The sequence below is a fragment of the Onychostruthus taczanowskii genome, unplaced genomic scaffold (genome assembly GCF_017590055.1).
Source record: "Onychostruthus taczanowskii isolate IOZ18803 unplaced genomic scaffold, ASM1759005v1 scaffold1, whole genome shotgun sequence".
NCBI classification, from domain to species: Eukaryota; Metazoa; Chordata; class Aves; order Passeriformes; family Passeridae; genus Onychostruthus; species Onychostruthus taczanowskii.
Genome location: NW_024496525.1, coordinates 6,826,370 through 6,838,896, shown reverse-complemented (window position 1 = coordinate 6,838,896; position 12,527 = coordinate 6,826,370). Strand labels below are relative to the sequence as shown.

General features: G+C 42.9%; 1 protein-coding gene across 1 annotated transcript in view; it reads right to left on the bottom strand.

Annotated features, from left to right (window-relative positions):
• LOC121341414 (deubiquitinase DESI2-like) overlaps nt 1-12,136 on the bottom strand; it is a 50,199-nt gene extending 38,063 nt beyond the window's left edge. Inside the window, exon 1 of the mRNA XM_041414923.1 lies at nt 12,047-12,136. Coding sequence (XP_041270857.1) covers nt 12,047-12,085 — 39 coding nt within the window. The 5' untranslated portion in view covers nt 12,086-12,136. The remainder of the gene's footprint in view (nt 1-12,046) is intronic.
• Between the last annotated feature and the right edge of the window lie 391 nt (nt 12,137-12,527).

The following is a 12,527-nucleotide window of genomic DNA, read 5'->3' as shown; positions in this document are numbered from 1 at the left end:
CTTGAGGAGCTGATGATATCCTAGGGATCCTAAAGAGCACAATTTAAGCCATGTGTATCATCCTGTCTTAATGGATGCAACACCCAAGGCTTCCCACAGTAGGATTTTAAATGGTAGCAGGAAAGTGGAATATTGCCTCAAGCAGAACTAAAGTGCTGTTGCCATTCCATTTCCACTAGAATTGTCCCAGCTAGAAGGAGTTGGGTGTCAGGTTCTCATGTCTGAATATTCCCAGAGGTAAGAGAAGTACCTTAAGAGGAGTTCAGTGGTTTTCTTCTTTCATGCCTACTCTTTGGTCTGTCTCTTCTCAGTCTCTCTTTTAGAGCAGCACAGAAGCTGAATCAGAGCCCAGGTAAGTCCCAGAGCTCCATACAACCTCAAATGTCTCTCTGATTCTAAGCAAATGGCAAGTAGCAGCATACCACAGAGAGGCACAACAGCCAGCCAACAGTCACAGAAAATTAGTTGTGCCACCCAGGATTTAACAGCCCAGCAGGTATCTTTTAGGGAGCTAAATACTGAGGTATGTTCCTAGTAGTAGGTGTTCATAATGGGCAATATACCTGTAGCTGCAGTAGCATTACAGTTCTCATCCCACGCAATGGTACAGCACCAGTTCTGTTGCCAGCCCCATGAAAGAAGCTTAACTTTCTCTTGTTTTCCCAGTTTGCACATTTGTTTCCCCAGCTAGTACCAGGTCATCTGGTGTGGGCTCAGATGAGATAACTATCACTTCTGGGTGCTTAAGTTCTTTGACAGAACAACAGCTTTACAATAATGAGTGGCAGAACACTAAAGCTTTCTAACTTGACTGATAAAACATTTCTCCATGCTTCATGGGCAGTTCAGATGCTTGACACTAGGGATATTGTGATGATTAATAATTAACTGGCTGGAAAGACTGAGAGCTCAAGGACAGATGCGTCCCATCTGCAATCCCTGAAGCTGAGGCTGCACTTTTCAAGAGGGAGGTAGGGGAGCTGGTAGGGTGAGAAGGTGACAAGGTTGGTGTGCCCCTGGAAGTCAGCAGCCTTTTCAAGATACTTTGCTAGTATCTTCCAACACAGAAGAAGGTATTGTCCTGCACTTCTCCAGGTGGCTTTCACTACCCCAGGCACCAGGGGACCAGGGAAGCAATGATCCCTGCCAGTTCCTGGTGTCAGCTCACCTAAATGAGATGCATCATTAGAAGCTGCATTTGTGTATTTAATAGGCTTGAACACTAGCTTTAATAAGACACCTCTGAAATCTCAGGAGAGGTAACAGATAGTTGGAAATGTGCTACAAAGTCCTCTGGGTATGAGAGGTAAAATCCAAGTTCAGAGGTACCAAGTACAGGATTTTTAAGTACCTGATGTGTTAGAGACTATTAAATTGTTCTTTACACTGGCTTTAAAATTTCATCTGCATAAATGTCTTTGATCCACGAATGGCTTTAACCACATTAAAATCAGTCAGAACAGCAGCTGCAATAGGCACTGAACTGTGTATCTCAGAGTAATTACACGTTACAAAGGGAATCCTTGAAGCATTTCAGTAACATGCCATATTACAAACAGCACTTGAAAAGCCACAGATGGATGTGTGAGCTGTAGAATATCACCTTTACTCCAGCTTACTTCCTGCTTCCTTGCCTTTCTCTCAAGAGTAGAGGACACTTCAAAGAGTATTGAAAAAGTTTTAGTTGATCCTGTGCAGTTAAAAACTGGAAAACAGATGTGTAAGGAGTTTCTTCCTCCCCATGCCCATTCTTTTTGACCTCCCAATTCAGTGACACCACCCATTCTGGTGACATGCTCCTTCCTGTTAGCTCTGCCTGAATTAAAGGGACAGAAGAGTACATACTCAGCAGTCAGGGGGACATATAACCAATCTAATTAGCACAGTGCTGGGATGAGCTCCTGTCTGTCCTCCCTTGCCCCTCAGCGGTGTACTGCCTGTTTGCCAAGGCCACTGGCTACCATGATATAGAACACCTTCTGCCAGCAGCACTCTGCCCAGGGGAGGAGACAGAATTTGACCCAGACAATAAAAACAACTGAAATTTTTAGGGATCCATGTGGTTTTCATTTTTTTCGTCCTTCCAGAGGCTTTTGCTCAGCAGAAGTCACAGCTCTTGTTTATGAGACACACAAGGGGAAATAAAAGGATTTATAGTATTTCTTTTCTTATGGTTCTTCTTTCAAGAACACCTGAGCTTGAACTGGACCCATTTAATTTGCCCCTGTTTCTTCTTGGCTTACACTGGAATTCATCAGTTCTGTTTCAATTCAGTACAACCTATTCCTCAATGCCCTGTCCCCCAGTATTCTTGTAGTAGCAGGACACAAGGCACAGTGCTCCAGCAATAGAAAATAGGTCTATTCCACATCCAAAGAACTGCCAAAGAGAAGATAGCCAGCTGTCTTGGATAACGAGCAGCCATAAAAATTAGAGTGAATAAAAGTACAGCAAATGATACTGCAATCAAGAACAATGAATGTTAGAGCTGGAAACAGATGGTGGGTGGATTTCAGCCTGGGACATGCGTTTTTAGCTCTGGCTCCACTGATTTGGAAACCTTCAGCACTGCCTTCCCCCCTTTCCACAATGTCTCCATCACAGGGTTGCTCTACAGGTATAACAACCCTTGAATTCTTAGCGCTCGGACAGACTCAGGAAAAAAAAGCTCCACAAGTAACTGAACCTGCAGGCTGGGTAGATAGGTAAGGAAGAAAGGGCAGAAAAGATCCTCTCAGCACAACAAAGCCTGGCACCTGTCTAAAAATGCCCTGATTGAAAACAAACCAGTAGAATGAGGGAAGAGCAAGCATGACCTCTTAATTCCCAGGAGGAGCAAGTGCTTTCTGCTTGTACCTAATAACCAGGAGCCCAGACACTTGTCCAGGAGGATACAAACCAACTTTCTAACAACCTCAGCCTGGCAGAAGGAATTTGACTCTCCACCTACCTCAGAAGCAGCCTGGCTGACATATCTTATTGTATCTGGAGTCCAGCTTTCTCATTCCTTTGTGGTGCAGCAGTTTTAGAATTGTATAAAGTAGGGAATAGATTCCTTTCATATAAAATACATGCTCAGTGGGCCATAGAACAAGGATGAGTAACACTAAAGCTTGGCTCCAGCCTGGACAACCTCCTGGAACAGCTGGGATTCACTGGAAATATGCACTCTTCTGCTAAGTGAGCACTTCAAACAATACAGAAATATTTTCGCACAAGAGACCCAGAACAAGCAAATCCCGATTTTCTTGCTGTTGGCTTCTCTGGCAGACCTGTGTGAAGAGGCAATTGTATTTGAGACCCCCCAGGGATTTTAACCTGGTCTCTGTCAGCCCAGATGCATCAGCACACTAAATGGGAGAAGCCAAATGCAGAACTAGTACTGTTATTGCCCCAGCAGATAAGCAGCACTCACAACAGGACCTCTGGGTATGTCATGCCATCTCAAGTGCCCTGAAATAGTCAAGACATCTCTTCAAAGTTAATAGCTATGAAAGAGGATCAATGAGGGAAAATACCTCAACCTTTCCTGAGAGAAATCCAGAGGTCAGCCAAAAATCCTAAAACATTCTTTTATACCAATGCTTCACTAGGTAGAGCCTTTTGTTTTCTAGATAAGTGATTTGCTAAGAAAGCAACCAAGCCCTGCCTGAAAATACCCACAACCTAGGCCTCTTCTTATGGAACTAGAGCAGACAGCTGAGGCTCTTGCCCCAGGTGCTGCCCAAAAGTAGAGGTTAATGACAGCAGTTATGACTTATCAGATTAATCCCATGGTTAACCTCCTGCTCCTTTCCTCCTGTCAGTTCTCACATTCACCAGGCCAGTCCAGAGATGGGGGAGATGACAAATACAAGGCAATTATAAATTCATCAGCTCCAAGTAATCCCAAACAGAGCAAGACACACAGATGAGGCAAGAACAGATGTCTAGGAGAACATTGTGTACCTAGGGAAAGCTAACCTATGGCAAAGCCTGTAATTCACTCTGAAAGGCTGCTTTGGGCTCCTTGTACATTCTAAACCCCGAGGCAGCACTCAGCATCTAGGAAGGTTATTTTCTTGCATCAGGATGCAATATAAGTGACTCACTAGCAGATATTGAAAAGAACAGCAAAGGGGTCGATAGCTCCTTGTGGGTTTAAGTATGACCATATGGAAAGCAAAGCAACAGATCCAAGGTTGAAGGTTCAGCAAACCATGTAATCAACAGAGCTTACACTGTGCCAGGTCCTCCCTTTCCCAGTTGCCATGTGACTCCTGATAGATGTGGATCTATCAGGAGTCACATGGCATTCAACTCATATGTTGATACACACAATGAAGGCATTAAACAGGCTGAAATGCTTTAAGCATTTCTAGCATCAGACACTTGCTTCTGTACATCAGCATTCCTACCTATCACAGATAATTTATTTTGTCTCACATTTTCTTCTTCCCTTATCATTGCTTTCCCAGACATTTAAAGATTAATTGTTTAAAAATTAAGTTACCAATTAAAACAATTTTCCAATCTTAGGATACAGCCTCATATTTTCCTCTGAGATGTCTCACAGATTCACATGCTCACAGATAAAGCTCTGAAGTGAGGAGCTTTCTCTGCTCTGGATGTTTCATAGTCAAAAACATCCAGTGTTTGCCTAGAACGGTAGCAAATATTTTTCTTTCCTAACAGTTTGAGTCCACTTGTTAGAGAAAGAATCATTAGATTTGAGAATTTTGGTTTTTGTCTTCCCCAGCAGAAACATAGATTTTTTGTTATTGATTGGTCTCTGCCTCCCTCCCCAGCTCCAGCTACGTCATCTTGGCATAATGACAAGAACAAGAGGGACTGAAACAAACAGAGAATTAGAATAAGGGCAGCTTAGGTCACTAACATAGCTTTCAGCCCTAAGACACCCATTTAAATTCAGTTCATTGCACTAATGCACATCTATATACCTGCTGATCACCACACTTGGAAATGGATCTGACAGCTGTTCCAACTTAGTAGCTCACTAATGCTCAGCTCTCCCCTACAGAAGCTCCCACTGCACGTATGACTTATTCCCTGTGGGCTGCCTGAGTAGGAAGCCGGATGACCAGCTGAGCCGTGACACCAGAGCAGCTCAACCTATACACTAGGGATGAGTACGAGAGCCAGAAGGGTCTGCTTTCCTATTGCTAGCATAAATTTATTAGTTGGGAGAATGACAGTCTCCAGTACTGTCAACACATCAGCTTTCATCAATAGTAAGAAGGGTTTGCTTGGTTTGGGGGCTTATTTGTTTGTTTTAAGGAATAGCCAAGTGAAATTAGGAGCCTTGACAACCTAGAGAGCCAGAAGCTAAATCTTGCTGACAGAAGTGTCATGTTCTAAAAGGAATCTGCCTTTCTGTAAGGGGAAAGCCCAAAAAGCACCAGAGAAAAATCACTGGAAACCAACTGCCATATGGTTTTAAGAGGAAGCAATAATTTCTCTCAGAGCTGCTCAGAGCCAGGCCAGGGCTTTGGGACTTTGTGTGCAGATGGGGTTAAAGAACAGCTTCCAGTAACAGCAAAAGTAACTCTGGATCTTCCCTACCTCTGGGTTACAGCTGACCTTACTTTAAGCCCCTGGGCTTACACCTGAAATCCTTCACAGGATTCTCCTGACCCCACAAGAGTTCAGGCTGCCTTGAAATGAGTGCTTTAGAGACACCAAGCCAGACTGTCACCTGCAGGAACCAACTCAAGAGCACTGATGTGGGAACTGTGGGCTAATAAGATCTGTGAGGCTTTTGCTCCAGAAGCAGAGTTCATACAGTTTTTAACACTGTTTTTAGTTTCCCTAGGTTCTCCTCAGGTTTCTTACATTTGCTGGTATAAAGGAGAGCATGTTGTGGAGCAGTTTTCCTAAGGCAAGCAGGACTAGCAGAAGAGACAACTCCCGTGTTGCCCTGGATGAGTCAGTTCCAGTCAGAGCACTGGGCAACAGCACTGGCTCAGTGAGCTTGCTGGTGGGATAAATGCTGGGGCTGGAGAGAGCAATGCCCTGTGTGCAGTCAGGAGACAGCTCTTTAGACTCCTCATGCATAAGGACACAGTAGCCAGTGACAGGGCTGCAGTGCTGGAGAAGATCTGCAGTAACATGGACAGGTAGCCAGCTTGTCACCCTGACAACATGCAAACAGACTGTTCCCCCATGGATAACACATCTCCAGGCTGTTGCTAAGACAACAAAAATTCACTTATTATACATAAATGGGCACACTTCATTGCTGGACTTATTAACTTGGGCCATGCCACTTCCTCTTTTTCTTCTTAATTGATTTAAATCAGACACGTTTGAATTCCTTCTTCCAGAAGGAGAGGACTCAGCTGCAGCTCAGTTTTTTTAATCTTTTCTTCCTCCAATTGATTTCCTCTCTCCAAAGACACAAGAGGGAAGGGATGTCTAGTTACATTTCATCATCTTCTCACAAGCTTGAAGCGGGCATTGACTACAACAGTGCTCAGCATCACCAAACTTCTTTTCTTGTCTCTCTGCTCCTGCATTCAAGCAGGGCAAGGGAGCAATCCCACTCTGCTACCCTGCCTGAGGTCAGCCTGGTGTCACTCAAATGAAATTGATGCAGTCTAGGAGAAATAGAGAAGCAGAAACAAAGCCTAGTTTTCCTCACCTGCACAGACTGCCAGGCTGCTCAGCCTGATTTGTTTGAAACCTCTAATGTACTGCCATCAGATTTGCCATAACACCATTTCTTTTGTTCCCCAAAGTCAAGAACAATTGCACTGGGAATTGTTGTATCCAAGAAAACTGAAGCAATGTGGACACCACTCTCATATCTTGGGCTTAGGACTCTGCTGTTGTCCAGTGAGAGCAGTTTTTCTGCTCTCCTCCCTCATTCTCAGCAGTGGTCTATTTAGGCTGCCTGACCTTTAACCAAGAGTCTTCCCAGAAAGTTTTTGGGCGCATAACAGAAAGTATCATAGTATGACAAGAGTGATTATGAACGCTGAACTTATTATGCAGCATATGCATAGCTGAATAATCTAAACACAGTCCTACCAAACAAACAAACACACCAAACAAAAAACCAGCACAGAAGGCCAACTCAAAGCTCCAGGGAGATGCATAAAAGAAGCACCTGAGGGCTGCCTGATCCCTCACACTACCACCTTTGAGCAGCACTGTGTCTGACTAGTCCTAGGAAAAAAAAAAAGAACATTTAGCACTCCTGTGAGATATACTACCACCTTTGAGCAGCACTGTGTCTGACTAGTCCTAGGAAAAAAAAAAAAAAAGAGCATTTAGCACTCCTGTGGGATACATTATAGCACTCTGGGGAACCCATTTCCAGGCCCCTGCTAGCTCACCATTCTGCTTTGTTATCCAGTACCCTGTGCTTGATATGATTTGAAGACTGAAGAGTGAATAAGAATCTGGATAATTGAAGAGTCAGTGATAGAGTAAAATGCTAAACACAAAATCTTTGAGCTTACCTCCACAACAAGCCTGTGAAGAAGATTAAAACACCCCAGATTTTTCCTAGCCAATTCTTATTCATAGAAGAGGGAATTCTTACGAGTTTTGTGACTGGTCACAGAACAAATAAGAATAGGGTACACCTGCCATGCCCTTCCAAGAACATGGCAAACCTTTGAGTGAACAGTGTGTTTTGGAGAACTGAAATGATGCAGATTTGACTAATAATTTTGGCCAGAGATGACTCACAAATATCTGAAGGAAAATCAAAGCATTTAATTTTATATATATACACACTTATATATTCATATATATATACATACACACACACGTATATATATATGGAATTGCCAGAATTTTTAATTAAAATCTCTCAAAGGCAGTATTTTGCTTTTTGCTCTCTATTTGTTAAATACAAAAAATAAATGCGTGGTCAACATATGAAAAAGGAAAAAAAAAATCCTAGTGACTGTCCCATACTTAATCTTTGAAGACCACAAGTTCTACTATCAACTTAGAGCAACCGTTCACCTCATCACAGCAAGAAATTTCACAGCTATCAACTTACTTGACAAAAAATTCCCCTTTCTCTCCATGTGGCTTCCTGGAATACCAGAGTCAATAGGTGATGCCATGCTTCCCCACACAGAGTAGCTCACAAACAACTAACAAGCAGTGCAGAGATGGGGCCACCACCTGCACTAGGATTTTTCACTCTTCTGACTAAGTGAGCTAAGAGCCTCTGAGACTTTCACCTACAGTAAGCACAAACATGTTCACACTTTTGAGTGACTAGACTCATTCTTTCCTCCAGAGAGATAATGACATGCTCCATGATCTAGTCAATGCTTTAAAACAATCACTTCACAGAATGAAGTCCTTTGCTTGCAATCCTGTTGCTGTTTCTGTAATAGACTCAAAGCTCCTTATGTACTGAAGACAGAGGCACAAAGCATCTCTCTTCTTTCAGTCCATCTACAGTGACCTGAATGTTATTTCCCTCTCTGGAGGGAATGATAAGTAGTGTCAGTGGAATCAATGGAATAACTGTGGGACAAGGCTGAGTAGGAGAGTCCCCTCTCATTCAAACAGACCCTACATCTCTGCTCCCTGGCTCCCTGCTGACCAGGGCTTTCATTCTCCTCTGCAGCATATCTCAGGGGCTCATTTTCCCCAGCAGGAGTAAGCAAAAATGCCAGTAGATCAAAACAGTTTTGTATGCTATCAGCTGCAAAGACAGGGGAAATTCAGGACAACCTCAGCTGTAATAAAAGAGGGACAATAGTGATATGGATATGAATATCTTTGCTTCTAATATGATAGCATGAATGTGCTATGAAATAAGCTGAAAATATGAGAGCCCCCAAGCTTGAATCTCTGCCAAGCAAACTATTTTTAGTGGAATATGTTTAGCTTGTTAAAGATGTAAACCCAGGAAATAACTGCAGTTACTCTTCTGCCTGATTGAAGTAGGCAACATTTATTAATGTACAGTGACTAAATAAACTATTCCAATGCAAACAACAAAAACTTAAAGTGATGAGGGAACAGGATAATATCCTGACTAAAAAAAGTCAACCCTGTGCCTGTGGTCTAAGTAAGATCTGTTCCATGATAAACAGCTTATTGAGGCAGACTGGAGGGAAGAGAGCTGCAAGTTATTAAAGGGAATTTGATTTGTCCCTCTGAAGGCAAAGTGGTAACTGACTAATCTGAGCAAACTCTGTCACAGATTTTATAGACTTAGTTATTTCTTGCAGGTCTCCAAGATGGAAATGGCTTAGATTAAGTCCATGCAAGAGCTGAATTCCAACTGGCAGAGATTCATCAGTGACCAAACCCATGATCCATGTTGCTATTCTGTGTTCACACTTGCACATTAAATCAGAGTTCAGTATCCTGCATATCTACACTTTAAATTGTCCTAATTGAGCAGCAAAGTCCCCCTGCCCTGTCTGTTTTGCAAACGTCCAGGAATGTACAAGCTCTTTGGCTTGAGATAGGGTATAACCATCCTGTGTGCTGAGGGTGAAGAAAGGATGCTTTTGATGACAATATTCAGAACACTGGGAATACCCAATGATTTTTGCTCCATTATTTTATGCTGAAGAAAACAAGTCTACAAAAAGATTTACCTGCTTCAGCAATTTGTGCAAAACACCTCATTACATAGCAGCACTTTTTTTCCTGAAGAAGCCTGCTCCATATCCAATGGGTAAAAGGATAAATGGCTATAATCTTTGAATACACAAGACTACACAGAGTGGGTATTTCATAGCTGCACAAAGCCCATAATTGAACTTCTGCCCTAGGGATAAGTTTTCCTGCAGTGTAAGTGCTTCCAGTTGCCATACGGGGGTCATGTTCTTTGTCAGGAAAGCAGAACTTTACATCCAGTTAATTGTTGTTCCCAGCTGTCTTTTTGTTGTTGTTTTTGTTGGGTTTTTTTCCACTGAGGCTAGTTTTCCAACAGTCATTCAAGCAAATGTGCTCATTTCCCAGTTCCCCCGCAATTCCCCACCACAGTGTAACAAAGTGCAGATTTTGCATGGCTGCATTCCAGGCTTCGTGGTGTTAAAATCATAGCAGCAATGGAAAAGAATGTAGTTGCAATAGTCATAAGGTAGGACTTGAGCTACAGGTGACTCAGTGGCAGTCAAACAGATGCTGTATGAAAATAGATTGGTTTCTGTCTACAGACTGGTTAACCCATGGAGTTAGTACTTACACATCAAGATTTCCATGGTTTCCTAAGCAGCAAAAACTACTCAGTCTGAAGTAAATTGGTGACCTCAATTCTGTTCACTGTGTCTGGGTGTCCATCTCAGAACACAGTGACCATGAACAGCAAGCTCCTTCTGCCTTAATTACTTAAGGCTTCATCTTTGGTGTCAATCAATCAAACATAAAAAGGTAAAGACCATGTCCATCCAGTATTTGGATCTCTTCAGCACAGTGATGAAACATTCACTGGTTTGGGATGGATCAACAGGGGCAGAGAGAAGAAAGCTTAGGCCATAGTCTGCTGCAGAACAAACTGAAAAAATTGCAGGGAAGTCAGTGGATATTATAAAAGGACAACACAACTCCTTTGTTTTCCTCAAAGAATTAATGAAACTCTTGCATGTGCATTTGCAATGTGAGTCCCCTGTTATGAGGCACTAACTGCCACCTATTTGGGTTACCAAACCTGTTGGTTGAAGAACTTCTTCGGGGAGTTCACAGTTCAGGCTGCTAAGCAACTGACCAATAAACACTCAAGACCAAAGTCTTGGGAAGGATTTTACACCAACTTGCTGAATTTGACCAATAGTAGCTCTGGAAGACGCAGTTTCAGTCCACTGTACTTGTGCTTTTTGGACTGCTCACCAATACAGATACAGTCCTACCTGAATAACTTTTACCACTCACTCTTCCCTCAGAAAACAACCCACCTGTTTTAGTTCACAAAAGATCCCTTGATTCTTGTGATAAAAAGACATTTGACTTTTACAGCAACCCACTCCTAATCTCTTTGGTGTCTGTTCTCTGGATTTCCCCAACAGGGAAGCCCACACTGTTCTGTGGGCTTCCTGGTAAAAGTTGTCATTGCCTGATGACAAAAAGCAAATGTATGCTGTAATCTTAAAAGTCTGGAGCTGGATATTTAGAGCTCAGTCAGCACCTGGGCCTTGTAAGATCATATTTTCCCCAGAAGGGTTTATTAAATTTGTGGAAGATCTGAAAACTACTTTTTTTTAAATCATTAGTTGGTAATCAAAAAACAAAGATGAAATACATAATCATCAAAACACTCCTCACGTGAACATGATTCTCCTGAGCTTCTGTCAGACCAGCAAGCAAATAGGCTGTGCCAAGCCGCCTTCTCTTTGTGGGTTTGTGCCAAGATTTGGACCTTCTGATTTGATAGCACAGAAAACACCCACTCACATTCCCTCCTGCAAGAAGAGGTCAAGGAAAACCACTTGCTACCCTGTGAACTTTCAGGAAGTATTGCTGGGCAGCATGTGCCCATGCCCCTTTCTGTGTTGAAACTTCACCAGACTATTTCTTACTCTTATTGCTGCAATGAACCTTCAGAGAACATTATTAACTACAATCTTATGCATATGAGGAATTGATCCAGATTATTAGAAATTATGTTCTTACTGCAACTCTACAGCTGTTTCTCCTTCTTAGATGAAATCTGGACCCCAACCCCACAGCCTGGTAATGCCTGTTCACTTAAAATTAAAGGAAAATTATCTCTAACACATACAGAGGTGATCACATTTTCTTCCTTAAGTGGGGCAGTGGAAATTAAAGTCCTCTCCTCACCCAGTGCTGCTCCTGAAAAATCCTGCAAAAAATCTGGCACAATACCTGTAATCTGGTTGAATATGCTAAACACTAAGAAAAAAAAAAATAGGGTCAGCATTATCTCTGACATGAGAGGATGACAGGCTTGGATGAGGAGTCTGGGCCAGGGAAAAGAGGGAGGGGGAGGGAATTAGCCTCTCTGGTGATCTGTACTTGGCTCCTCTTCCTACAGTGCCTGCCCTCCAAGCATGAACTCCCACCCAGCCCCACTGTCCCCCAGTCAGAAGTATTTAATACTCACCATGTCATAAACATTCAGAATCACTGGTTCATTTGCCATTGTTGATTGCAGTAGAGGCTGGATTAAAACCTTTCAGTCTCTGCCAGATGTGTGTTGATGCCCCCAGGGTACGCTTTTACCCTGAGCCAGATAGACGAAAATGCCTCATCCTACAGTCGCTGAAGGAAGGAGGAAAGGAGGGAATTCTCACGGTTGGGTGTGTGTGTGTGTGTAAAGTTGGTTGCAAGGAGGCAGGAAGGCCTGGATTTGGTTTGCTAGTTGTATAGGGTTTATTTTAGCCCTCCACGCCGTGACAGATCCAAGGTTTCTTTTTAACTCTGTAGTGCAGCTTGGGCTCTGTAGACTCATACACCACTGTAACCAGGCACCGTCCGAGCTCTTAAATCTCGATCCACAGAAGACAGATTCTGAGCCCAAATACAAGCCCTCTTCTGGCGCCGTGAGCAAGGTGGGTGGCAGTGCGTGCGGGAAGATTTCTCGG